The sequence below is a fragment of the Aythya marila genome, assembly GCF_965140915.1.
Source record: "Aythya marila genome assembly, chromosome: 26".
Taxonomy (NCBI): Eukaryota; Metazoa; Chordata; class Aves; order Anseriformes; family Anatidae; genus Aythya; species Aythya marila.
In genome coordinates, this window is record NC_139067.1 from 2,008,043 (window position 1) to 2,035,712 (window position 27,670).

At 57.3% G+C, this 27,670-nt stretch overlaps 1 protein-coding gene across 2 annotated transcripts in view; it reads right to left on the reverse strand.

The window, feature by feature from the left end:
- Positions 1 to 1,571: 1,571 nt before the first annotated feature.
- Positions 1,572 to 27,670, reverse strand: part of BIN3 (bridging integrator 3) — a 32,570-nt gene continuing 6,471 nt past the window's right edge. Inside the window, exons 1-8 of one of the 2 annotated variants that reach the window (XM_082779566.1) lie at positions 21,948 to 21,971; positions 19,350 to 19,390; positions 18,668 to 18,729; positions 15,509 to 15,645; positions 15,205 to 15,245; positions 7,124 to 7,265; positions 5,596 to 5,730; positions 1,572 to 3,021 (exon numbers count right to left, since the gene is read on the reverse strand). In XM_082779566.1, the coding sequence (XP_082635692.1) occupies positions 2,875 to 3,021; positions 5,596 to 5,730; positions 7,124 to 7,265; positions 15,205 to 15,245; positions 15,509 to 15,645; positions 18,668 to 18,695 (630 nt within the window). In that variant the 5' untranslated portion in view covers positions 18,696 to 18,729; positions 19,350 to 19,390; positions 21,948 to 21,971 and the 3' untranslated portion in view covers positions 1,572 to 2,874. Of the gene's footprint in view, positions 3,022 to 5,595; positions 5,731 to 7,123; positions 7,266 to 15,204; positions 15,246 to 15,508; positions 15,646 to 18,667; positions 18,730 to 19,349; positions 19,391 to 21,947; positions 21,972 to 25,672; positions 25,722 to 27,670 lie in introns of those variants that run through there. The other variant, XM_082779565.1, reaches the window with a different exon arrangement.

A 27,670-nucleotide genomic window follows, 5' to 3' on the forward strand; every position in this document is an offset into this window, starting at 1 on the left:
CGCCTGCCTTTTCCTTGTTCCTGCTGGGGAGGAAGGAGGACGAAGCTGTGCTCATCGAGGCCGACCCCGTGCGCTGAGCGGGTTCACCAAGTGGTGAGTGGCAGCAGCGATCAAGGAGCGCAGTGTGGGGTTAAATCTCCCCGTCCTGGGAGTTCTTTCAGCTTTGGGATCTGGAGGGTGGTGCAAGAAACCAGCAGGAACCCGCTGCTGCTGTGGGAAACGGGGCCCTCCTGCCCAGCCCCGTGCCGGGCGCATCCCTGCGGGTGCGCAAACGCCGCGTGGCGAGCAGCTGCTGGCACTTTGGTGGTGTTTTTTTGGGATCATCCCCAGGAGCAGGGGGCTTACGATGCCTCCTGGGACCCGACTGCTGTGTGGAGGGCGAGGGGCAGCACTCGGCTCTCTCCTGGGCTGTCCCAGTGCCCGTGCAAAAAAAAAAAAAAAGCGTGGCCCTCGCCTGGCTGCGTCGGCTCGGCTCGCCGCACCGCGGATATATTTTCTATATTTTTCTCTCTCTCTATATATATAGCAGTCCTGCTCCGGGTAACCGTGGCAACTGATTTTATTTTGCTTAAACCTGGCCCGGCATGTGATGCGGTGGGGAAGGAACAGCTGAGGGGGGGAGAGGGAGAGCTCGGTGCCGGGGGGAGGCTTGGCGCGGTCCCAGCCGCGCTCTGGCTTGGAGCCGTGGCGCAGGCTGGGCTGCGAGCGCCACGAGGTTGGGCTCTGTGTCCCCCAAAATGAGGACATCAGGTGGCCTTCGTGAGGCTGGTCAGGGTCTGTAGGATCTCTCCTGGGGCTGCGTGGTGTCCCTGGAGCAGTGGGAAGCCTCCAGCCAGCTCAGGGAGGAGACAGGGAGCTCGCTGCCTCCGTCACCGGAGGACAAAGCCGCGATGGTGAGGCTGTGCCATGGGTTGAGCTGCTAAGGTTGCAGCTTGGGTGTCCCCAGAGGTGGCTTTTCCTGTGGGTGGCCACGTTTTGGCATTTTGGAGAAGGCAAGAGGCCTGCCCGGCTGGCAGCCTCTTCATTTCCACCTAACCAGGGCCTTTTTTTTAGCAGATGGAGACCCCTAAGCAGCACACAACCTGCTGCTGCTCCCGGAGGAGGTAGAGGAGGAGTTGGGTCCGCACCGAGCAGGGGCTCAGCCCTTCCCTGGGGGGCTGCAGGTCCGGGGGTGCTCCCTCCTGCCCTTCCCCAGGTGCCAAGCTGGGTAAAAGAGGCCGAGCTGCGCTCTGACGCCTCCAACCACCCAAAGCTGGAGTTTTTTCCCCCCTCCAGGATTTGGTGAGCCCCCCCCGGCCCCCTAAAGCCCCACCGAGGGCTCAGAGCAGGGAGGGGAAGCTCCGTGCGTGCGGGGGGAGCTGGGGAGGAGCAGGACTCACTGCCTCCGTCCCATGCAGCACGGTGAGCTCAGCCCCTGCCACCCCCCCTCACCATTTCGGCAGCCCCAGGAGCTGCACCCCAGCACCACCCTGCCCCTGGGCGCCCTCCCAGCTTTCGTCTACCTCGACTGGAATTTTTGGGGCTGCCTCCACCGCCGGGACCTGGAGAGGATCCTCCTGGTGCCAGGGTGTTGGAGCCCCCAGATGGAGCAGGGAGGGAGCCCTCCAACAGCTATCCCAAAGCCAGCTGCCCCCTGGCAAGCTGGGGTGTTGGGGAAGAGGGGTGTTAGGGCAAAGAGAAAGCCCTCAACTCCGGATTTAATTCAGTTTCAGGCTGTAAAAGTGGCAGCAGCACCTTGTGTTTAACCGGGGATGGTTCCTGGACTCCCTTCAGGTTCCACCCCGTGGCTGTTCCATCCCCTTTTCCCTCTCCAACCCCTCTCCAGCTCAGCGCAGCCCCTCTCTACCCCTTAAAACCACAACCCCTCGATAAATTTGGTCAATTTTGGGGCAGTGACAGCTCCGTGTCCCCCTCCCGGCCCCGCAGTGCTGCCTGCTGGCAGCAGAGGGCGGCAGCAGCCCGGCGCAGCGGCACCGTGCGCCCCGGTGCCTGCCCTGCAAAAAAACTTTTGGGAAGCCTCCCTCTGCTCCAACACCCCCCTCTGCTGCTCCGGGACCCTCTGTGCCCCCTGCTCCCTGCCCATTTTTCCCTGGATTTGCTGTTTTTCGCCCTCTTTTCATTTTTTTGCACGTTTTCAGCCCCGGGGTTTTGCGCTCCCAGCTTGGCACGGGGCCCCCCCAGCTCCAGGGCGAGCGATCCTCCAGCTGTAGGGTGGCCCCATGGAAATCAGCAGCCCCAGCACGGTGACTGGATTTAATCTCTCATGGATTTAATCTCTCCCGTCCATAATCTCTTTCCCTTAACAGTGTTTGGTCGGGTGAGGGCTCCACCGAGGCACTTTGCACGGCTCCTGCAGGGAACGGGCTGCATTCAGCAGGGAACCCCTCACCCTCCGGGCAGGAGCTGCAATCCTCGAGTGCTCAGCTCCCCAAAAATGCATCCCACGGGAATCTGAATGCTTCTGCCCTCCCCTTGGGGGCACCGGGCTCCTCTTAAGGCACCAAACCAACACCCTACAGGCAAGGAGCCTGGGCTGGATCCTGGCACGGGGAACCAGCAGGGTGCTGGGTCAGGGCAGGAGGGCGCAGCCTGCTCCTTTTTCCATCTGAGCTGCCCCACAACCACCTATTTAACGAGAAACCGGGCTCCCCAAAATTAGGAGGGCAGAAATGGGATCAGGATGCCCACGACCACCCCATCCTGCAGCCTCGTAGCGGCTGGGGGGGGGCCGTGCTCTGCAGGAGCCCCCGTGGCAGAGCTTTAAACCCTCCACCATCCATCCCTGCACCCCGGGACAAGGCAGGGAGGGGGCTCAGGAGCTGGGGGGCTCCGTCCCCAGCCCCGTTACGGGTCCCCCCCCGCCCTCCCCATCCCTCAGTCGTCGGCCACGATGGAGAGAGCCCGCAGCTCGCTCAGCTTGGCTTCGTTCTCCCGCTCCCTCTGCTCGTCGCTCAGCCCGGGCTGGTCGATCTGCGCCGAGAGGTCCCCGAAAATTTTGTGCATCTCCGTGTAGTAGACGACCTGGGGGAGAAAAAAAAAAAAAAAGGGGTCAAGTGAGCAAAGCTGGGGGTCCCCCCTGTGTTAATGGGGTCCCTCCCGTGTTAATGGGGTCCCCCTGCATCCAGCTGAGATGTCCCCTCCCTGGCACTGGTGGCACTGTCCCCAAAACCTCTGGGGGACCCCACATCTCCGCCAGCAGGGCGCACGATGCCACGGGGTCAAATAAAGCTCGGGCAAATATTTTGGGTGCTGTTCCCCCACCCCAAATGAGGCTCTCCACGCAGGAGGCACCGTTTCTCCAGGTCCCCTCGGGGAAACGCCTCTCCCAGTAGGACCCAGAGCCTTCCCAGTAGGGATTTGTGGGGTGGCTGCCTCGAGCGGGGTCCTGGCCATCTGGGGGGGCTCTGGGGGGGACACGAGCCCCCGGAGCATCACCAGAACCCTCTGGTGGCCCCGTACCTGCTGCCTGCTGGCGGCTCAGTACTTTTCCAGCCCTGGCTGCCCGAAGCTCCGGCCACATCCCCTCGAATCCCATCCCCAGCTCGCGTTTGAGACGGAGCCAAAGGCCCCGAGCACACCTGTCTTGAACTAATTCTGTTTCGGGACACCGTGTTCTCCCCATTTTCTATAGATCCTATTTACAACGCGGCGGCAGGGCGCGCGTTACTGTAGGTCCTGCACAAAACAAAGCCCCGGGGCTGCTGCCAAATGCCCCAAGCCCACCGTGGCCATACAGCCAGGCTCCAAATCCCCGTTTAATTCCCAGCTCCGCCACGAAGCCGGAGCAGGATCGCATCTAGCTGGAAAACAAAGCACGGCGAGGGGAGGAAGTGTTCCTCCAGCCGCCGCCGGGGCACTGGCGCTCCCCCTTTCATCTCCACGGGGCCACTTCAAAGCCCCCAGGCGGGGAAATATTTGTCTCCGTCGGCTCAGCCCGGGCACGTGGGTGGACAGAAGCATTTGGTGGGGGGTGTTGGAGGCTCTGCGCCCTCGCGGCACGCCGTCAGGGCACACCCGGCTCCGAGCTGTGCCATGGGAACCCAAGCGCTTGGCACGACGGCCCCGGAGGGGCTGCTGAGGGTCAAAACCCTACAGCTGCTGCTCCGGGGCTGTTTTTTTTTTCCCTTTCTTGTAGGGGAGAAGCTTAGCAGCCAGTCCTTGTTCCCAGTCCCTGTTCCTAATCCCTGTTCCCAGTCCCTGATCCCAGTCCCTGATCCCAGTCCCTGTTCCTCATCCCCATTCCCAGCCCATCACCGCCTAATTTCAGCCCCGTACTTTTTCCAGGGCCAAAAAAAAAAGGGAAAACTCGGCAGTTTCACACCAGATCTGCCTCCACGTGGCAGTTTTGTCCCGGGGATGAGGTCTCCGAGCAGCACGGGGCCCGGCACACCCCGGTTCCTTGAGAGCTTTGGCCCCACAGGGCAGCCCCCGTGGGCTGTGCTCCTCGAGCGATCGCTGCTAGAGGTAGGGGCAGGGGTGGGGATGAAAATAGAAATTGCACCGAGCAATGAAAAAGCCCCAAAAAGCTGCTCAGTGAGGCGTGGAGGCAGAGCTCAGCCCCGGAATGGGATGGGATGGGATGGGATGGGATGGGATTGGGATGGGATGGGATGGGATGGGTTCAGGGATGGGTTCAGGGATGGGTTTAGGGATGGGGCCACGGTCCCAGCACCCCTGCCACCATCCCCCTGGCCAGGCCCCTGCAGGTGAGCAGTGACTCAGGGCTCGTGGGTGCTATTCCTGGCTCGCCACTGACTCATTAAGTTACCTTGGGCAAGCCACTTCCCTTTTATTTTTTTTTTGCCTTTTTTGCCTTTTTTTTTCAGCCATCTGCAGCAGGGGAAACGCTGCGCAGCCCCTGGGGGGGTGAGGAACGGGGTGGGGGGGACAAATGAGGGTTGTGGGAGCAGCAGGGTGGGGGCAGCCCCGTTTTGGGTGCCGGGGTACCCTACACCTTGCTCTGGGCACCCTGCTTGGGGCACCCCAGCATCCACACTGGGCTCCCGACGAGCAGGAGGCAGAAAAAAAAACAAAGAGGCAGGGACATTTGGGACATTTTGGGCAAGGCTGCTCTCCGGGGAAAGCGCCAGCAGCTCCCTCGCTGCCCAGACAGGGCAGGAGGCCGTTTGGGTTTCAAGGTCTGGGCCAAACGAGCCACCCACAAACGAGCGGCCGGGGAGGGTTGGCGTAGCTTGGCAGGGGGGAAAGGCCGGCGAAATTTGGCCGTGGCTCCAGGGAGTCTGCTCGTTTCAGCTGCCACGGCTGGAACACGGGGCCCCCTGCTCCCGATTGTGAAGGGAACGGTGAAAAAAGCATCCCCAGCACCCAGCCAGGCGGCGGCAGGGCGAACGGGAGCCATCCCCAGGAGCAGCAGCCGGGATTTCGGGGATTTCGCCGCCTCCTGGTGCTCGGCACACGCTCGTGGCCGAGGGTCAGCCCTTCCCAAAGCTCCTGCAGCGGGGGAGAAGGGGTTCTGTCCCTGCCAGAATGTGCCAGCTCTGGGTGCCAGAGGACGGCTACGTGGTGCTCAGCTCGACAAAGTGGCTTTTTTAAGGGCAATTTGGGCCCAGGGGGGGTCCCTGGAGCTCATCTCACCTGCGCCCGGACCAGGGACTCGAAGCTGGGCTTGAAGTAATCGATGCGGCTGCTGTAAAATTTGGGCATCTCCTCCAGGAGCTGCTTGTTTTTGGCCTCAAAGTCCTCCTTCACCGGCCGCAGCTCCTCCCGGGCCTGAAAAACGAGACGGGAGGGGAGTCAAAAAGCTGGGGAAAGCCCTGACTGGGCAGAGCCGCGAGGATGGTGACCAAAAAAAACAAATTTTGGGCCTCAGCTCTGCCCCAGGCCATCGGGAAAACCCAGGGCTGTGTCCCCCAGGGCTGTGTCCCCCCATCCTCACCCCCTGTCACCCCCAAGAGCATCGCCAGCTTCTCCCCCCCCCAACTCTCCTCTTTCGCCCGTGACCTTCAGCTGAGCGAGCCCACCCGGCTTCTTTAAACAGAAGCGTGGGGAGAAAGGGAAATGTCTCCGGGATGGTGTGGAAAAGGGCAGGAGGGGGTGGGCAGTGAAATCTTAGACCCGGCCAAGTCTGCCGCTTAATCCTGCCGCAATTCCGACGGGCGGGGGGGCACCGGGGTGCCAAAAAACCCCGTGCACGACGCTGGGTGGAAAGGAGAAAATTTGGGGTTGGGGAGGAACGGGGCAGAAAGGCAGCTAGGCTGGGATGGGGAGTGTTTTAATTCAGTGGGGAGGAGGGTTTGAACTCGTCCAGCGTCGAGCAGCATCACATTTTGGGCTCAAAAAGGCACAAAACTCAAAGGCGAGCCCTTGCTGAGATTCCCCGATTTGCCACCAAACTCGGGGACACGAATTTGGGGTTTCTGGAGAGCAGCGGGCGCCTGAGCTCACGCCGCGGTGAGCTGTCTTTGCAGAGGGGGGGGAATTATATCACAGGGAAGTTCATTAGGGGGAAAAAAAAAAAAAAAAAACACGAAATAACTAAAACCTGCTTAATCACCAGGACAAAAGCACTCGCAGTTTTCCAGCCGCAGCTTTAGGCACCGGGGCTAAGCAAAGTAAGCGGCTTACGGCTAAAGCTGAGGTCTCTTTTGTCAGCGCCGCCGGGGCTGTTCTTTAACACAAAACTTCATTTTTTTGCCATCAGAAAAATCCACGCTCTTTGGGCTCCCGGGAAAGCCACCCGGCTCCTCTCAAGATCCCGCAAACCTTCTGCGGGAGCAGGGGTTGGGGCGAGAATTCCCGGAGAAAATCGGGGCGATCCTGCTCAGATTTGGGAGAGAAAAAGGGGAATCTGGCGAAGCTGCCTGGTGACCGATTACTGCGATTTTCCAGGACGAATTTTTTCTTTTTTTTTGTGCAACAGGTGGCAAGCACCACGGCTCGGGAGGCTCTGCTCCCTGCCTCCAGCTGCTCGGGCAGGCGCAGAGGGCGAGGGGAATTCCTCCTGCTCATCCCAGCGTTTTTCCTTTTTTTATTTTTGATTTCCCTTCATTTTAAAACCAGAAAGCTCAGCGTGGCTTTGGAAGAGATCCACCCGAACCCATCGGGGCTCCCAAGCGGCCACGAAACTCGTGGCCAAGGTTGCCCCAAGGCTTCGGGGCCGTACCTGGTGCAGCTTGGCGAGGACGGGGCCGGTTCTCTCCTTCTCCTCGTACTTCTCCACCTTGGACTGCAGGCGCTTGTAGTCCTGCAGGGCTTGCTCGCGGCGCTTCACTGCCATGTTCAGGCTGGGGAAAACGCTGCTGAACCTGCCGGGGAGAAGAGCACGGGATGGGGTTGAGCGGGGACGAGGCACCCAGGACAACCTGCCACCCCAAAGCCTCCCCGGGGAATGTGCCACCCCAAAAACCCCCGGGGAAATGTGCCACCCCAAAGCCCTCCGGGGGAATCTGCCACCCCAAAGCCCCCCAGATTGCAAAGGGGTCGCTCGGCGGCCCCGCTGCTGTCCCTACAGGCCGGTGGGAGCTGGGGAAAAAGTGCCCCTAAATCCCCACTCGGTCACGCGCCGTCGTTGCGCTACAAAGCCCTTCAGATCTCCCGCAGCTCCTTCCAACAGCTGCACCACGACGGGCCAGGAGAAGCCAACGAAGCCCTGGGAGGTGCTGAGAGGGCTCAGGATACGGCCCCGGCACGGCAAAATGCAGGGGATGGAGGAGAAGCACGGCCGGGAGCTGCAATCCCTGCTCTGCCCTCGCACCGCCGGCCCCGTTCCTGTCCAAAATTCAGCCCCGCGCAGGGTCAGGATTGAGAAAACGCTGAATAAAAACACCCAGGGGGGTCAGCACAGCCCGGCCCCAACCCAAAAGCTTTCCTTAGGTTCCTCCAAGAGGCTGGAAGAAAGGCACAGACACAATTTGTGAGTCCTTGCCAAGGTTTTGGGGTTTTGTTAGGGTCCATCCTCGTGTTTCGGGGTGTGTTTTTCAACAACTATTAGAAAAAAATCTCGCCCGATTTGGGAAGCCTGGTAAAAGCGCTCGGAAGGTCCCAACCTGCTTCTGGGCTTGCCTGCCAGCCCTTCTGGTTTTACCATTAATTCCTTATTTTTAACAGCTTTCCCCCTCTCTCCCAAAGCTGCCTTATCTGGGACAGGGACGGAAGCTGCCCCGGAGAACAATGCTGTTAATTCGGGCGAGCAAAGCAAAGAGGAAAAAAAAAAATTGCACTTTTTCCCCGTTTCCTCGTGCGTGCGCAGCTAGCTAACGTGTTTTTTTGTTTTCTCCCCCAATATTTTGCTTCGAAAAGCAAAAAGCAGGCACGAAGTGTTTAGGAACGTCCCTGCGTGGTGAAGGTGAAGGGAGCAGGAGAAAGATTCCCTGCTGCACCTCCCGTCTCCTATATGGCAGGGCTGGAGTCCTTCTGTTCGGGGCTCCCCACCCCAAATGGGAGGACTGCGATGTGCCAGGCTAGGGGAAGCCTCCTGTTATTAAAAGGTGTCACAAATCGAGGGAATGGGAACATCTGACAGCAAGGACGGGGCCCCGACGGCTGAGGACGCCCACGCTGCCGTGCGCTCACCCCGCTGGCGTCCCCGCTCCCTGCAAAGCCACAAAATGCCCCCAAGCTGCTCCCAAAAACCCCCGAGAGCTGCTCCCAAACACCCCGACCTCCCCGGGCACCCCCTTGAGGACATCCCACGGGGGCAGCGGTCCCCAAAACCACCCGTGGGGGCAGCCCCCCTCGTCCTGGCAGCGGGAACGGGGGTGCCACCCGCTGCGTGTCCGTGGCAGGAGGCGCAGCTGGGAGCTGAATTTACGGCCCCGTGCAACCTGCAAAAGTCATCAGGGAGCAGGAGGCCGGCCGGGCGTCACCCTGCCATCCAGCTGGCCCCCCGAGTGTCAGATGCTGCTGCCCCGAGATGGCTTTTTATGGTAAACCTCACATCGGGATGCCACCAGCAGCCTGCGGGGGCTCCCGGCTGCGCAGGGCTCCGAGCTCAGCCTCACCGTCCCATGGGCTGCGGGGATAATTCCTCCTCCTTTTTCCGCACGGTGCCCCAAAACGTGCCCAAAAAGGGCTGGGAAGTGAAGGATGTGGCACGGGAACAAGGGGCTGCATGGAAAGAGGGGTCGGGGTGCCCAGGTTTCGAGGTGGACACGGCGCAAAGGCGCACGCGCTCGGTGCCGGCAGCACGACCTTGTCAGCAGCTCCTGGCTGCAGTTTTGGGAGAAATAATCCTAATTATTAATTAGCTGGTAATGGGGACGAGCACTGCCATCAGGCCACGGGGCCACGTCTTGATTTTTGGGGTAATTCCCCAACGGGGGGCGCAGAACCTTGAACCACCGGGTGCCTCCCCGGTGCCGACGGGGTGGCCTCAACCCTACAAACCCAGCTGCTTCCCCGCGATGTATGGGGCAGGAGAAGCCAGGAATGGGGTTGGGAATGGTCCCGTCACCAGCTTGTGGGGTGGCAGAGCACCAAAAGCCACCTCCGGGGCTGCCAAGCATCGCGTCACCACCACGCACAGGGTTTTAAACAGCGATTTTCCCCTTTTTTGAGAGCTTTCCCAAGCTTTTTCGGCACTTCCCCGCTGCTCACACATGAAAAGAGGCACCGAGAGGAGCGGAGAATTAGCGTGCAGCCCTTTTACATCCGACAAGCCCCGTCCCGCAGGGCGAGAGCAAAGCCTTTGGCTCCGAAACGCAGCGAGGGAGAAGGCAGGAGACCATCGGCGACATAGTTTCCACGCGCTTTGAAGTTAAATCTGGTTTGAAAGCGAAAAAGGCTGGATCGTTTTCTGGTCCCTAGCATCCACTCGATCATTTTTTTCCCCTTTTTTTTTTGTCCCTACATCAACTCAATCGTTTTTTTTCCCCTTTTTTTTGTCCCTAGCATCGACTCGGTGAGGTTTTGCAGCCCGTAACGGGCGGCCACCGTACTCCGGTGGTGCTTTAAAAAAAATAAAACGGAGCTGCTGAAGCTGAAGCTCGAGGCTGTCGCCATGTAGGCACAGCAGCCACCGTCTCCCAGGGCCTTTTAATGCACGGATTATTTCTGCGTTTCATGGAGAGGGAGGTTTTGCACCTGTGACGCTCTGTGCCAGCTCCTCAACCCCTAACCACAGGGTCGTGGGGCTGAATAAAAGCCACCAAAACCCTGCCGGGTGCCAGCGTGGCTGGTGGCACCTCCGGCTGTGTTTCAGCGAGGTTTTTCTTCTCCCTGGCAGGAGCAGGAGGAGCTGGGTCCCCCTGGTGCCCCCCGGACACCTCGGCGAGCTCATCCCGTGCCGGAGATGCTCACAGAGGGTGGCTGAGCCTCCTGGCTTCGTTTTCTCCTTGGATCAGATCAGCTCAGGCAGAGGAGCCTGATCCGCAGCGAGTCGAGGCTGCCCCTCGAAGGAATTCCTCCAAATGAATGCCCCAAAACCCGTGAGCGCTGAGATTCACCCGAAGGTCGGGGAGAATTGGGTTTCTTTGCCACCTTGGAGCCCTGCCCGGGTTTTTTCCTCCTTTTTCAGGAGGGAGCCGTGTACAGAAATGATCTCAAGAGAACGCCAGGGGTGGGAAACACAAGCAGAGGGCGAGGGGAGGATCCCTGCGCCTGCCAAATTATTCCCAGGACGTAACCAAAGGGTGAGTGGCCGCACAAACATCCCATGTGTTAATCACAAACCCTCCTGGTGGAAAGCCTGGCAGCCAAAAAAGCCCCCAAAAGCCCCCAGCACGTCCCCCTGCCTCCCAATCCCTGCCCCAACAACCCCGTGAGCATCCCAAATCTTTTCCCAAGTGCTTCGGAGAGCCAAAAATGCCCCCAGACCCCAGCCTCTTGCTCCGTGCCCCGCTTTGAACACAAAGCAGCCAAAATTGGGGCTGGCTCCGAGAAAATTTAACGGGTACGGCGCTGAAAACACAGGGGAGGGGAGGTGAAACAGCAGCAGCACGGGGCATTAGGGCCCCGGCCACGAAAGCAGCTTGCAGAATAAGCTGCCGCCGCTCCTTGTCACTTTTTAGGCAGCGGATTACGGCGCAGGCAGCTTAGGAGGAGCAGGTGAGGGGAGATAGGAGGGGATAACCAAAAGGAAATCCGAATTCCTGCCTCCCCGCTGCCCGCCAGGGTGAGCTCCTCTTCGGGTGGCGGTTTAACCCTGAAAAAATAATGTATTTTTTATTTTTTTTAGTAATAAAATAAGAAATCACCCCGTTCTCTGGATTATAAATACCCTTGCCACCTCGGCTCCGCTCCAGCCTCCCGTAATTAAAATTGAGAAAAGGGCTCGAGGTGCAGGGAAAAAGGATGCTAAAATTTCCTTTTCCTCCCCGTTTTGCAGGTGCCCCGAGCACGACCAGGCTGGCACGCACGGGCGCTCATCCTTGGGGCTTGGGAAATAAAATCAAAAGCAATTGTGCAGGGGTAGCACCGGGTACGGGGGGAGAAAGAGCAACGGAGATGGAGAAGGGCTGGAGGAGGAGGAGGAGGAGGGCCGGAGAGGCACGAGGAAGGCTCAGCGAGGCCGAAGCATGCGGGCTATGCTGGGGGATGCCTGCCATGCCTCAGCCCGTGCCCACGCCGTCCGTCGTGGGCCCGTCCGCCCACCAGGAAGGGGAAATGAAAAGCAGCCCTTCCGAGCCAGAAAAAAAATATATATATATAAAATAAAATAAAATGAAAATAAAAATACCCCAAGCGGGCTGGGGATTTAGGCTAAGAGCCACGGGTCGTTGGGGGGGGGTGCTGGGCAGCCGTGTGGCTAGCTTTGTGCGTGAAATCCTCATTAGGGGCTCGTAAGGACACGAAAGCTGCTTTTCCTTTTCCGGTCCCCGGCACCCCTGGGGCTCCTCGAGGCCGGCGAGCGCCGCTGCTGCCAGGGGGGGACGTGCAGGGCGAGGGCTCAGGGGGGCTGGAGGGGTGAGGAGCCCCCAGACCCTCGTGTGTGCACGGCCACGGGGGCTTGGCTGCTCCCCTCGGGGTGGTTTTTGCCTCCCCGGATGGGATTTGGGGGCGAAATGCTGGGTTTTAGGACCGGTGTGTCTGGCTTTAAGGGAATTGCTGCAGCAGGGGGATGGGGACAGGGGGATGGTGGCACCGTGGTGACACCGTGGCCGCTGCTCAGACGGATGGAGCTGGTTAAAGCGAGAGGCTGGGGGAATAAAAGCAGGTCCCAGCGCCAAAGGCATTAAAGGCTGGGGATCTCCAAACCACCTGGCCCCCCTAAGCCGCTTCCTTCCTCAGAAGGGACACCGAGGTGACGGCGCGCGGTCTGCCCCCGGCCCCGAAGGCACCTCACTGGGAACAGGGAGAGGGAAGCATAAACCCAGCTGCTTTCCACCCACCGTGCCCCAAAAGACGCCAATTCGGCGTGAATTTGGGCTGCAGGAGGGGTGCGGATCCCCCCTGACCTCCCCCAGCTCCCCCTTTCCCACCCTGAGCCCCCTTTAAATCCGCTGCTGCTTCCTTCTGCGTGGTTTAACCTACTATATTTCCCCCAAACCTACCAGCAGAGTGGAGCCTGCGCTGCACATGTGCCTCTGATTACAGCCCAGCTAATTGCTTGGCTTCTACTTATCTGTGTCTTTGGCTAATAAACCACAGAAGACCACCAGTGAAGCCCTAATAAAGCGCAGCTGGCGGAGCAGAGCCCGTTTCTAGGTCAAAGCCAGTTTGGGAGAGGCTGGGGAGAGCCGTCTCGGAGCGGGGTAAGCCCTACCTAGCTGGAAATCAGAGCTCCCCGAGGCAGCTTGCATTAATCCCAAACTTTTATCCCCGAAACGTCGCCGGGTTTTCTCCGGCAGCGGGACAAGGGGAGGCGCAAGCTTTGCGTTTCTCTCCTGCTTCTCATCAGCCTCCGAAAGGACCCTTGGGCTCCTCAGAAATGTTCCTGGCTCGTCCACGCACGTACCTATGCTGCTGGAGGTTCAGAAAGGAGGGAAAAGGGAACAATTTTGGGTTCGTTTTCTGTTCGGCACCGAGGCGCAGCCTCTGCAGGCGGGGGGCGAGAGCTGTTTAAGAGCATGCAGCAACCGCTCGCAGGTGCCAAAGGGCAGGAAAAGGGAAAAAAAAAAAACCACCACAGTGGAGTCCAATGGAAATTTAGGAAGTTGGAGAGGATTGCCAGGGCTGGAAAGGAGCCAGGGAGCTGAAGTAAACACCCTCGTGTCCATTTAACCGAGGATGGGGCTGATAAAAGGCGACCTGAGTGCAAGAAAACCTCCCAGCGAAGCTCCGTGCCACGCTCAGGCCAACCAGCCCCGTGTCCTGCAAGGCCCTGACATTCCCCTGGTGTTTCCCTAGGGCAGGAACAACACGGCGTGACCCTACAGGGATGCCCCCAAAGGGGTTTTGCCCCTCCTGCGCCTCCGCCCCGAGCCGAACGACAGCGGCGACGCAGGAGCGGCTTCGGCACCTCGAGCTGAAGCTTGGCTGGGGTTTAAAACACAAGGCGAGGTTTGCAGGGAAAAAAAATAAAAGGTATTCTTGTTCAGTTGGGGGAAAAAAAATGAAAAAAAAAAAGGGAAGATTTCAGACGCACGAGCCCTTCTTCCAATTTTAACAGAATGCTGGAAGAAGAAGTTAATGTATCTTTCATGAGGACAATCTAGATAATAAGCAACACAATTCCACAGCACAAGCCTGTGTTGTTTTTTTTTTCCTTTTATCTTCATGTGTGTTTTTTTTTCCCTAAATAACCGAGAATTTCTGGCCGTCGATGGGCGACCAGGGCGATGCTTGAGTCACCAAACATCCCCCGACCGGCGGCGCGGCGTAACCTCACGCGCGGAGCGCTAACGCAGGGATTTTTACTTTCAGATTTGGGCAGAAACAACAACTTTAAGAAAAAAAAAAAAACAACAAAACACGCATAAAAAAACCCCAGCCTGTGTCAAAGCTAAACTAAAATTGTTATTCAGCAATTTGCAACACTTACTGTCATATTAAAGTCATTTTATTTTATTTTCGCTCGCCTGCTCCGTTCCCCCTAACAAAAGCAGCAGAGCTCCGGGTTTCAGGAGCTGTTTGGCGCAGCGGCGACCCTAAAATGTTTGGGGGGGACAGCCTGCGACACCGACACCGCTCAGGGCTGCCAGCACTGCTGGAAATCGGGCAGGCGGAGGTGAATTTTTTGTCAACAACCTGATTTTTTGTCAACTGGGTGGCAAAACTGCTGCGGCGCTGAGGCACGAGCGAGCCGTGACGCACCGCGCGGCTGAAGTGAGCTCCTGATGGCAGGGAGGGAAAGGGGGAAAGGGGGAAAGGGGAAAAGGGGGAAAGCTGCTCCCGGAGCAATGGGGTCAGCAGCTTCAGCTCGCACGCCCCGCTAAGGTTTTAGTTCCAAAACTGGGGATGGGCATGGTTTGGAGAGGGATCCGGCACCGAGCCTGGCTGGAGATGTATTGCCTGGGGAAACCCCAAAGCCCCCAGCCCCAAAGCCCTAAATCTCTGCAGCCCCAAAGCCCTGAAGCCCCCAGCCCCAAAGCCCTGAAGCCCTGAGCCTCTGCTGACCCAGTCCCAAAGCCCTGCAGCTCCCAACCCCAAAACCTTGCAACCTCAAAGCCTTGCAGCCCCCAGCCCCAAAGCCCTGAAGCCCCCAGCCCCAGAGCACAGGGAGCACACTCCTCCTGGCAGGGGGCTCCCTGCGTGCCTGCAGTTTCAGAAGCATTTAAAGCATCGTGCAGGGGGCTGTGAAATGCTTTCCAGGGTCTCGGATATCCCAACCCTTCACCAGTTATCAGCCGGGGACTGGGAACGCCACCTGGTTTTCTGTCCCTATTCCCCACCTGCCCTTTGCCTAGCTACGCTGGCACTACGATGACTCTTCCCTTGGATATGCTACAAAAACATGGAGTAGGTTTCCCTTAAAGCAAATTAAAAACATTTCTGTGCTTTAATAAAACCCTTTCTATGCTTTTTTTTTTTAATAGAAAACCTGCACAGGAACGGAGCTCGCTCAAACACTCGGTGCCCGCAGCGCTGGGCTGGGCCACCCCACCCCTGCCCACTGCCCATTTTGCTTTTTTAACCGGAAAAAAAAAAAAGTTGGAAGTCACCAACACACCTCTGGATGACCCAACGCACTCGTTACCACTCCTCCCAGGTGTCCTTGAAAGCACGGATAAATAAATTTGGCGCTAGGGCACGGGCTCTGCGCCTGTGCCACCAAGGGGGCCGCCGGTTTGTCCCGGGGGTGTGCACGGGGCAGCCTTAAAAAGGGGCACGGGTGTGACGAACCCCCGAGGAGAGGCTGGTACTTACTTTTTCAAAGGCTCTATGACTGTTTTCTGGATCTGATTCACCTGTGGGAAGGAAGAGGGAGGATTAGACGCCAGGCTGGTTGGAAAAAGGGTTTGCGCAGTGCCCGCTGTGCCCTTTACCCAAAATCAAGCAATTTGCCTCCCGTGTCCTAAAACCCCCGGCACAGAGTCAGAAAAAGCATTTGTGGAGATTTTGGTGGGGAAAAAACACCTCGGAGGTGAAGATAAAAAGGGAAGGATGGGGCTGGAAGGGGCAGAGCCACCCCCAAGCACCCCCGGTGCCTCCTCCCCAAAGCCACCCTCACCTTCTCCTGGTTGAAGGAGTCCATCCTCTTCATCGCCGTGTCGAAGGCCGTGACCATCTCCAGGAAGCCGGGCTCCTGCTCGCACAGGGGGTTGGAGAGCAGGTCCGAAGAGATTTTCACGGCCGATTTGGACATGGCTGAGCGTGGCCGGGGCCGGGGGCGTGCGGAGGGAAGCGGAGAGGGACAGGTCTGAGCGGCTGGAGCTGCACACCCCCGGGGAACCCAGCCCAAACCCTGCACGGGGACGGATTTGGGGACCTCTGCACATCAGCACAACCCTCCTGGGGGCACTCAGCACCGGGTGAGGGATGAAAAGGGAAAAAAAAAGCCCTTCATTCATGTAAACACCCCGAGAACTGTTTTTATATAAGTTAAGCCTGCACCACTTTGATGTACGGCTTGTGATGCTGCCAGAAATAATACCAGACTAACAAAACCGCTGCTCTTTTTTTAAAAAAAACAAAATGTAGATGTTTTTTTTTTAATGTCTTTTCTTGACAGACTATTAAGTGTCACTCTCAGGCTCACTACAGCTCTTCCACAATGAGAAAAATCACAGTCCATTAAGTCTTTCAAACAGCTTTACAAAAATATATATCTGAAGTGGATTTAGTGCCGGTGGAAAAGGACCAGACTGACAGGACTGGAAGACGAGGTTTCTCTCTTTTCCTCTCAAAATAGGCACTACACCAAGCGGCAGAGACACAAGCTTGCTAAGCACTTTCCCTTGATGAGCCTCATTTTTCTGCCCGTGGAAACGGACTCCAAAAGCGAGAGGAAAATGCAAAGACCCCGAGACGGCCACCAGGAAATCCAGGGCGCAGTCTGAGGGGCTTCGGTTCCTGCCCTGCCGAGCCCTTTTTTGCTTGTTTTCCATCAGACAAATCCGTCCTCCTTTAATTAAAGAAAATTAAACCCCCCCCATGATGGGGCTACCGGCGAAACAACCGAGGTACGGAAGGGGAAAAGATGAGCAAAAAGGCAAGCGTCGACGTGAAATGAAGAAGAAAAAAAAGTCAATGCTACTAAAAAAAAAAGTAAAAATCGGTCTCTTTCGTCAGCACCGCTGCTGGAAGTTATTCAGTTGAAGATCAGAAAGCCAGATGCTTGAGCCGAGCTCTGGAAGGGCTCCTACTGTACGGGCTGAGATAGAGAAAGTTAAAGTCGGCTGAATAATGGGGCTTAAGATCATAAATCAGGGGGTTAAGCGTTCTGATTTAAAGGTTACACACAATTATCCGCAGCTCAGAAGCTGAACGGCCGGGCAGCTCGCTGCGGAGTAACAAAGCTCCCGTCCATCACCCCAACATGAAGGCTTTAGGCATTTCAGCCTTGAAGCAGAGGGGCTCTAATCCGTGTGTGCGACCACATCTGAGGAAGGATTTGTGCCAGGACGGGCCGGAGCTGAGCGTGGACGAACTCCCTCGGCTGGAAGAAAAATGAGTTTCCCTTCCCCGACCGTGTGCTGCAGCAGTATTTGGGGTAAAACATCCCTGACCTCACCTGCACGGCCCCAAAAAGGCAGCCAGGGGGTGGCGATGCCCCTGCTTATTTATTTCACCCATCTGCTGGGGACTCCATTTCCCAAGGAGCGCTTTGGTGTCCAATTTAAGATCCTCCTCCCATTATTAAGACCCTATTTATTTAATTTTTTTTTGCAAAAAGGGGGTTATTGATCAATAGCCACAGCACCGAGTGCTGCTAACAACCCGTACCCTTTCCCCGGGCACGCTGAGCAGGAAAAATTTGGCACAGGAGGAGGAATCGGCCTCGCTGGGAGCTCTTTTGGCACAAGGAGGAGACTCCGGCCACCAGGTCCAGCCTGCTGGGGAGGGTTTGCAGGCAGTGAATAATCAGCCCCCTCGGCGCAGAGGTAGAATGGAAGAAATAAGACACTCGGGGGAGCACACAAAGCTGATGCACTGCTGCTTTGCTCGGGCACGGGGGCTAAATGTTAGCTGAGCAAGCAGGGCATCCCCTCTGGGCAGCCCGCAGCGCTCCATCAGATTTGTCTCCTGTTCCTGTGGCCGTCCTTCCTCGGGCTGCCTTCAAAACCTTCTCTTACGCTCATGATTTCATGCCTTTAAATGAGAAATCAGATCTTACTGGAGCTGGCCAAGGCTCGTTTTGTGCCTCTGCCATGTAGCAGAACGGAAAAAGAAAGTCCTCCCACAGCTCCTCCGGGACTTGAAATGCTCCATATAAACAACGCCCACTGCAAGGGAGGGGAGGGGAATCCTTCACAAGGAAAAACTTACCATGGAGCCCTGACAATGACCAGAGTCCCCCAAAAAGGGCACTTTTCACCCTGGAAAGGACTCGTCCTGGTTACTGGTGCCTCTCCCAGTGCTGTGCTGGGAAGGGTGGGAGAGCACGGGCAAGAGCAGGGATTTGTGCTCATCTCTGGCTGAGCGCATACACAAAGGGGAGAGCCTCTGCTATGGGAAAACCCCAAATTTGCCATCCCTCCTGCTGGCACGGTGCCCTCTGGGGCTCCTGCCCGCTCCTCCAGCCCTCTGTGAGCCCAGCTCCCCGGAGATGTGCTGGACCAGACCAGCCCACACCTGGATGCTGCTGCATCTGCCCCAGCTCCTGGGGCTATGGGAGCACAGGACAAACAGGGACGGCCCCAAAGACCCGCTGAGAAAAGCCAGCTGTGTTTAAAACAGCTCCTTGCTGCGTCTCAGCAGGCTGCCCTGCTCGTTTTGATGCCCAATACCCTCTGGATCCACTCCTCCAGCTGCCGTGGCTTTTTTTTTGGCTTCAGCTGGCACGAGATGCCTTCAGCTGGAGCACCTAAATGGGCACTGCTCAACTCTACAGGCTCCTCCTGCCTGCCCGACACGAGAACTGGAATCATTTCTCCTGGTTTTCAGTCCTAGAAACTGAGGCAAAGGAAAGAAAGCGACTCGTCCAAGGCCACACAGCAAGGCACAGCCCCAGAGGCACGGCCCCAGCCCCTAACACGCTGCCAGCTCCCTTGGTTGAGTCGCTGCTCGGCAGCCCTCGTGCAGATGGCCTTGTAACTAAGAAAACTGAGTGGGACTGAGATCTAGATTTGTTTTCCAGGCTTGTCACAGATTACTCATGTGATCTCGAGAAAGTCACTTCATCTCTTTGTGGCCAAGTTCACAGTCTATGTATCCTCCAGTCACATACCCAAGTCTGCATCTGTGCTTTTCTTCATATCCTTCTGAAGTTTTTTGGTCTGATCTTCCAATCTGAAAGATGGAAGAAGAAGGCAAAGTCTGAAAACTTGGAAAGAAACAAACCGGAGCGTATCATGCATGCAACAAATCATTTACGTGCTGAATGTGCTGGCTTCTGTCGGGAGTTAAAAATATCCAGGCAGGGCTCTGCGAAGTTCAGCGCTGCCCAACCTTTTCTGGTTACTGTCAGATGGTTTTCACCCTTTTTCGTTTGGTGATCTCTGGTTCAAAGCCACGTATTTTCCTAAGTCCTTACGTTTCCTTACAGAGCAGCAAAGCCAAATGCTTCCAGATGATAGCTGCGAGCTTACGTGCCACGGTCGGCGTGGTAAAAACAATCCCTGTCCTCGGAGGTGTCGGGCTCTTTGGTAAGCCTCCAGCATCCCGGGAATTTTACACCCTCTGCTTCACAGCCGCCCTAATCTGCAAACCTCAACCCCACTGCAAAGACGGCTTAGGACACCTTTGGCCACCCAGCCAGGAGAGAAACCCCGAACAATTAGAAATTACAGGGCAGGGAACAAGTGGCTGGGAAGAGCGTAAGCGGCTAACATTTCCTGGGCAGATGCAAGGAGAGGGCAGAGAGGGAGGTATGCTGCTCGTCTTGTCGTACCGGTACGCTTCATACTTACTGCTGCAGCTTCCCATATTCCCTTTCAAAGTCTCTCTCCACCTGGGGGAAGAAGAACAGAAGGAAATCAGCTCAGAAATACCGCGGGGGGGGGGGCAGCGACCTGCCTGCTCCGTGCCCGTGCCTCGGGAAATGCCCATGAGGTCCCGGAGAGGCATCGGCTGTAAGGGGAGCTACGAGTCCGAAATAAATCAAGTCTTTTTTTTTCCTTTTTCCCCAGACTATCTCAGAGCAGAAGACACCGCCACCGGCTGCATCAGCCCAGTCCAAGGACGTGCTCCAGCACACGAGCTGGGAGCTGGCGGCGGCAGCAGGAATGCCTTGAAAGCAGGGAGGTGGCGACGGCGCTGGCGCTCACACGGGAGCTCGGCTCCTGCACCCCCTGAGCTGCTCTGTGCTCATGGGCTGAGCCTGATTCCCTCTTCCAGAAATCCAAATCTCAATTCCACATCTCCCCAAAGCAGCGAGGACCTCCTCCCCTCTGCCAGCATCGTGCTAAGAACCACGGCACCCAGCAGCCAGACCCCAGTAGCCGCTCGCTCATTCCCCCTCCACTCCAGGACAACTTTCTCCCCCAAAAAAACCCTCAATCCGCTCCCGAGCCCTCCAATCCCCCGGACTGCATCCTCCGAGGTGCCCCTAGGTATGCTCCTAGGACGTTTTCCTCCGTGCTCCCGCAGCAATTCCCTGCCACGAGCTCCTCCAGCTGCAGCAGGGCTCCCCGCAGCGCCGCTCAGCCTTCTCCCCGCGCTGCGTCGCCGGCGGCTTCCTCCTCCTTGCTAGCTGGCAGCGGCTCTCCAGCGACACGAGATATTTTAAGGAGCTTTCCTGCCATGCTCTCTGCTTGAACACACGCTGAAACGTGCGCTCCCCACACCTCACAAGCTTTGGATGGGCCAGCCGAGGGGGAGCGTGTGCGCTGGGGTCGCTGTGGGACGGGCAGCGGGGTCGTTTGCCTTCTCAAGCTGCCCTGCTAGGAAGGAAATCAAGGAAATCCAAGCAGTAGGACACAGGCAGGACCTAAAAATTTGCTCCCAGCCCTCGCCCTGCCCTGAGGGTTTCAAACCCAGGCTAACAGAGGGGTGTGAGAGCAGACCACTTAGCACGGATATTTATTTGCTTTCGGATCAGAACTGCACTAAGACCGATATTTTAAGAGGGAGCCCAGCGATCTTTGTCTTAAAACCTCCTTTCTGCAGCATCTTTTTTTGCTCTTTTCAAACCCTCAGGGTTTTCAAAACCACGGGGTGAAGTGTTTATCCCCGTGCCCAGCAGCCAGCTGTCCTCGCCATCCTCTCCCACCATCCCAGGGACGCAGGCTGGCTCTCCCCGCTGCCAAAAGAGCTGCACCGAGCCCCAAATCCCCTCGGTCCTGCTCAAAACCCTCGCTGGAGAGCGGGCACAGGGCGCTGTGGGGGCAGCTCCCACCACGGCTCGGCGGTTCGGCAGCAGCTGGTGCCTGGAGGTCAGGTACCCGGCTTCCAAAATTAAAAAAAAAATCAATCACCCTCGGTTTTCTACGGCTGTTCCGGCTGCGAAAATACCCGCCGAGTATCGAGCTCTATTTATACGTCCTAGGTGTGAATTGTTGGGGTTGCGAAGCAGCGAGGGGTCAGGCGTGACTCAGAGAGATGTCCTCTGAAGGCTGCCCGTGTCCTTTCCCCGGCACGGAGCTCCAGCCCCCGAGCCGAGGGGCCTCCTCGTGCCAGCCCCTCAAAAAAGCCGAGTTTTGGGCCGTGAAATGAGATGAAATGGAAAAAAAACACAGCCTCTGCCCTGTCCCTTTTGCTGCTCCCTTCCCTTCTTGCTGTGGAGAGGAAGGAAAGTGAAGGCACCGAAAGGATGGGAAGGAGACCTCGATATCCGCACCCTGCCGAATCCAGGACCCCAAAAATTCCCCCAAAACACCCAACCCACTTTGCCTGCCTCCCTTCCACACAGGACCGAGGTGAACGTCCCTGGCAGCTCCTCAGCTGCCCGGCCTGCCTCCCGTCTCCAGCTCCATCTCTGCGGAGACAGCTGCCCGAGGACTGCTCTTTATTTTTCACGCCCACAGGAGCAACTGGCTGCCCGTCTGCGCGCTGCCGCGGCCCCCCCCGAGCCATCAGGAGCCCAGGGGATGCTCCAGGGGCAGCGAGGAGCAAGGTCCCCAAGGTGCTGCTTGGGTAAAAGCTGCTTTTATCACACAGATTCGTGGAAGGCAACAAGTGATGGGGGAGAGGCACGTGGAGAGAGCGAGGAGGAGCGAGCCGAGCCATCAGCCGTGGCCGCGCAGCCCCGACACTCCCGGCAAAGGGCTACGGATAGGATCAGCACGTGAAGGGTAACGAGAAGAAGCAGCAGCACAGGCATGAAAATCGCAATATCCCGAAGGGAAGTTGCTGTGGTGTTAAAATAATCCCACTTCTCTGCCGCCTCTTTCTGAAACCTCCAAATCGAAACGCGTTTCTGGACCCGACGCTGTTTCTTCCAGGCACCGCGGGCTCCTTGATGCAGAATTGCTTTCTCTGGCTTTTCCTTTTAAATCTTTTTAATTTTCTTTTAAAGGAACGACGGGTTCTTAAAAGCACTGAAGGGAAACGGGGCTCGGCTTTCTCACCCACTTATTTTTGGTTTGCAGACACCTGCGATAACCTCCCTCCGCTCCCAGGGCACTTTCCGAATCCACACCACGGTTACGAGGCGACGAAGCGAGCCCAAAGCCAACACTACAAAGAGATGGAAATAAGGGACTGTGAGGAACCTCCTCGCTCCCCTGAGGTTAATTTCTCTTCCCGGAGGAGGAGGACTAGCTGATTTCTACATGTTCCAGTGGTCTCAGCCTTTTCACGGGCCTTGGGAGAAAGCAGGAAGCAAAAGCTTCCTCCTCCCTCCTCTCCGAAAGAAGAAAGCCACGGAATTAGGGCACGAATTCTGCCATGACCTGGAACTTCTGCTGAGCTTTTGTCGTGTCATCAAACAAGGGGAGAACCAGGGCAAGATCCGTGCGAGCACCACGGGGGGATGTTCTCTGCAGAGCCCTGAGCCAAAGCGATGCCCTAGGCAGGGTCTGGGCGTACCTGGGACTCCAAGGGCTCTCCAAATCCTCCATCCAGCGAGCTGGAGGAGTGCACAGAGCTCCCAGGAAACGCTGGGAACACTAAAAGGGGAAAAAAGCAGCAGCTCCACCTGCAGAGGTGGGTCACATCCTACCAAAGATTGAATGAAAAGAGCAAAAAGGAGCAAAACGCTTGAACTCGTGTCCCTGGGTTTCACCCCACCACCATTCCCTTTTGTTTTTTTGGAGATTTCCAGCTCTCTGGTGGGGCCCCGATGGAAAGAGGCAGCCGGCAGGCAGCTGCAGGCAGCGGAATCCTCCTGCTCCTGCTCCTGCTCCGCCACCCCTGGGGAGCCCAGCGCTGCCGGGATGAGTCAAGGCGGGGAGGCTTGGCAGGCTGGAGGGCTCAGCTCCGCTCCCTGCCAAGCTGACTCACCCCAGGTTAGCTCTCCAGCTGAGTCAGGCCGGGGTAAAAACCGGGTGAGACGGAGGGGGCTTCGTCCCTGCTCTGACCTCCCCCATCCCGAGCGGGGACGAAGCCCCCGGCTCATCCCCGGCCGTGGGTGGGATGCGGTGGAGCCGTCTCCGTGCCCCACAGGGACACGAGGCCGGCTCCTTCTCCCATCCAGCTGCCTGCTCGCATCACCCAGGCCCCGGTGAGGAGCAGGGGACAACCTGGGGGTGACAGCGGTGAACTTCAGCCAGCCGGAGCCGCAGCGGAGCTCGGGCGACAGCCGTGGCTCCGGCGTAACCTCGGCGCGGATGGAAAGCGGCCTGGGGGAGGGCAGGGAGACCAGCTCTGCCCTAAGAGGCTTCAGCTTTACGTTGGGTTGGAGCGAGGGATGTTATGCACAAAGATCCAGCTCTAACAGGTTCAAGTCCTCTCGCTGGGCACGGGTTGAACCGGGCCGTGGCACCACGTCCCCTGCGCCCCTGCGCATTAAGAGCCCCCGCGCCCCGGTGACAGCTGCTCTTTGCAGGGGAGAGGAGGGGAGAGATTACGCTGTCTGCCCGTGGATTTGCCCAGGTTAAGGTGGAAAGGAGGCAGGGGCAGGGCTGGGGGGGGGGGCTGGGAGAGCACTTCAGTTCACCAGCCGCCCGCTTTCCACCAGGGGTTTCCTTCCACCTGAAGAGCTGAGCCGCGGCTGACACCGTGCCCTTCTCCGGAGGATCAGAAGCGAGTGGGCACAGGGAGTCATGACTAATCCCCTCGGCAGCCCAGACAAATTGCCTTTCAGTACTACTACCGGCCTAGATCTGACACCAACCCCGGCAGCGTTTCATCAGAAAAAAAAAAAAGAAACAGAAAAAAAGAGAAAAAAAAATAAAAATGCTTGCTGGTGAGCTCAGCCTCTCTCGCAGAGCGATCCTCCCCTCTCCTGCGCTCGAGCTATGGAGAGCCAAATAAGTTAGATGCTAATAAATGCTGTTGTTTTTTCTTTTTCTTCTTCTTCTTTTCTTCATCCTCTTCTTTTGTGGCCCGATCTCCGTGAGTGGGAGATTTTCTCCCCGCAACCACTTCCCCTCGGACCGGCTCGGGACGCGGCGCTGGCGGTGCCGCACCTTCCCACTTCCTGCAGCGGGCTCCGGAGGCTGACATCTGGAACATCACAGGCCACGAAACCAGAGCTCGCCTGCCACACCGCCGCTCCCCCAGGCCCCCAAGGCAGATGGAGAAACCTCTCAGCCTGCAGCCGGGAGCTAAAACCCGGGGGCCTCGAGGTGGCTGAAAGCTGTGGAGCAGCCCCGACGCTTCCACGCCACGGAGCTGGTGCTGAGCGCCTCCTTCCCGGGGCGATGGGCGGTTTCCTGCCGTTTGTTCTCCTTGGAAGGGCTGCACTTTGCACTTACTGTGAGGTTACCAGGCTCTGGGCTTCCTATTTTCAGCTCTCCGAGGATCTGCTGCCTGTCGAGGATCGGCGTGATCCATAAACGGGGGGCACATCAAAACCGGCGCCCGGCTGGCACGAAAATTGCTGCTTTGGGGAAGGGAAGGAAAAGGCCTGGAAAAGCTGGTGCTGCCGAATGAACCCCTGCCTGCCGGATATTCTGGGCTGTTCTATTTAATACACACACATGTATCTATATCTATATCTATATCTATAAGCAACGCCTGCCAACTGCCTCCCAACAGCGCACGGCAGCGGCTCGGGGGAAAGCAAGCTCCCCGAGGGGCTCGCGTGGCAGGGAAAAAACAGAAAAAAAAAAAAACAGAGAAAAAGCCAAAGTCAACCAGGGTGGGATGGAGATGTCCGAGGAAGATGTCCAGGTCACGCCGAGCTGCAGAGGAGGTGGTTATTGAGACAGCAGGAAAGGCTGCCGGGGTTGGAAATTGGGGGTGAGAGGCAAAATCTCAGAGCAGGGCAACGTGGGGGTCCCGAAACGAGCAGGATTGGGTAAATAAATTGAGTATGTAAGTAGATATTGAGTAAATCAATAAAAAATGAGAATTGAGACGTAAAGGGAGTGGCAGAATTAGCCCCCGGGGTGGGGGGAAATGTCATGTCCCAAGGAGAAACTGCCCCAGAACCAGGCGTGCCCACTCGCCCCCAGGAATTAGCGTTATAAGGACGAGGTCTCCCCCGTGCTCGCTCTGATTTTAGGGCAGGTACACGGGACAGCTGCCAGGGGCAGCTCCCGAGAGGTGCCAGAGCTTTGCTGCACGGGACAAAGGCAAGGACCATCTGCTCGAGGAGGGAAAACACCGCAGGCAGCTGCGAGGAGCAGCGCTCGGGATAGGAGCCTCGAAATGCCCGAGAATACAAAATGCTTTTTTAATTTGCTTTTAAAGCAAATGCTGCGCAGCACAAATTAATTCACGCCCGAGCACTAAGCATCTCGGCTTATAAGCCTTTCTTTGGAAACAGTTATATTCAGCGAGCTGAACCACTCCTCCTCCTCCATCTGCTCAGCAAGGCTGAACAAACAAGCCATTGCTGAGAGAAGGAAGGAAGGAAGGAAGCCCGCTCAGCCATCTCCGAGGAAAACCGTGCCAGCCCCTCCGAGCTCTCCAGCCCCTCGTCCCCCCTCCCCGGCCCCGAAAAGGGAGCGGATCCCAACCGAAATCCTCTCCCAGCTCGGGACTCCCCCTCACTCCTCGCACGAGGAGCCGGGCGCTGGTCAGAGCTTGCAACAGGTTTCTTGCTCGCTCCCATCTCCCTCCCACGCGCGCGCACACACACACACACGCGCGCGCTGGCAAAATGGGACGAGTCAAAGTGCTGGCTTGACTCATCAGCCACATGATCAAAGGCTGGAGCTAAAAAAGGGGGAATCGGTTTACTCACTGTCTTGGGTACAATCTGTTTCTTGGGCTGCCCGATCTTGAACGGTATCCTGGAAAAGAGAGAAGGGAAGAGAGGGGAGGAGAAGGGGTGAGCGGAGCCGGCCTCGAGCGCGGTGCAGCAGCAAAAGCCCAGCTCCGCCGGCCCCATCCTCAGCAAGGGATGGATTTTAGGGGCAAGAAGCCTTGTACAAAGCACGCTTCCCCTCCTAAAACCCCTTTTTTCCCTCCTGCTCGCTGCTCTCCAGCCGCCGCCGTCCCCTTTTCCCTGCCCCGGCGATAGGAAGCGAGGAGGGATGCTGCAGGCAGTCCTTGGCACGGCGAGCGGCTGGAGAACGCGCCACGCTTCCCAACAAATCTGAAGGGGAGGGAAAAAAAAAAAACTACACACACACACACACACACACACACACAAAACACAACAAACCCTGTAAATATTTAGCAAGAGGATATTAAAAAAAGTAACAGCCTGAGTGTCTGGAGCTGCAAGCCGCTTCAAAGGATTTCTCCGGTACAACAGCTGTAGGAGCGGCTCACCTGCCAGCCTTCATTCTTAAAATCCCTAATAGGGTTGCTAGTCAAATCTGGGTTACCTAAATTGGTTTCCCCATGCGAGCTAGCTCGGAGGTGAAGAGTACTCGAAGGAAATCGCACGGCAGGGCGCCGCGGGCAGGCGGCCACCCCGGGGATAATGGGGTTTCTTCCCCTTATCAGCATCATAAAAAGCCAGGAATGCAAGTGCGGTCTTTAATTCAGTCAAAGAGGTTGAAACGTCATGCCCAAAATCTCCCAATGTGTGCCATTTGGGCATTATTCTGCTTTAATTAACCAAAAAAATGGTCCCAAACACAACGCCAACCTCTCTTCCCGGAGGTGCCTCAACGGGAGCCCTCCTGTGGCTCCTCTACAGGCACATCCCAGCCCCAATTTTTTGGGGGGCTCTTCCTGGACGGCGTCAGAGCCCCCTCGGACCCCTTTACCCAAAGATGGGCTGCTGAAGGGCACGGCAAGACCAGGGTTTGGCCACTGGCCGGGCTGGCTCCTGGCTCCTGAGCTCGTTCCACTCGCTGCTGGACGTGGCCAACGAGCTCTGGGCTTTCCACGTGCCCCTCATCAGCTTCCCTTCCGAGTTCCCACACACCAACGCTGCCACCTTGCTCCACCAGACAGCTGGAAGCCTTCCTCCCCGCAACCCAAACCCCTGGAAATCCCTTTATTAGCCGGCTGTTTTCTAAAAGCATCCCCGCGCTCCGCTAACGCCGCGCACCGGAGGGAAAGCGCTCGCCACGAAGCCCCACCGGCTCCAGGAAAAGCCAAAACGAGGTTAAAAACGAGGTTATCCGACCCCTCCTGATCCCTCCCTGCCTCTTTTCGACGAGCTTTGGCAGCGTTTGCCAACCAACGGTGTAATTAGCCGCCGGTAACGAAGCCGGCCCCGAACCCGTAGTGCCCAGCCTGAGTCACCGGGCTTAAATTTAAAAATTTCTGCAGAGCTTCCTGTTTATTGTCCTCCGGTTCGAGTGCGAGATAATTTTAGGGGTTTTTAACCCTTTCCAGCTCCCGGGGCATGCCGGGCAGCCGTGAATCACACTTCTTTTCTAAACAAACACTCGCCTGCCGTATAATTACCCCGTCGCTAACCGGGCGTGCGGTGCCTTACAGGAAGAAAGAGTGAAAAAAAAAAACAATGTAAATGAAGGATTTTTGCTTTCTGTTTTCCTGCACGGGTCAAATTTAAACCCAAATGAGGTAGCTCCCTTCTTCTCCCAGGCACAGGCTGTCCTGGAAGCCAGGTGCCGTCACTAGATGTTTTTGGAAGTGACTGCATAAACCCAGCTCGGTGGCAGGAGGAGAAATCCGCACTGGCTCAGGCTGGGAAAGAAGCCAGGACGAGGGAGCTGTGGGCTGCAGCCAGGCAGGGCCGAGCAGCGATTGTGGGGGGAAAAAGGCACGATTTGGGGAAAAAGAAAAGAAAAAAAAGACGGGGTCTTCAGGGCGAGAA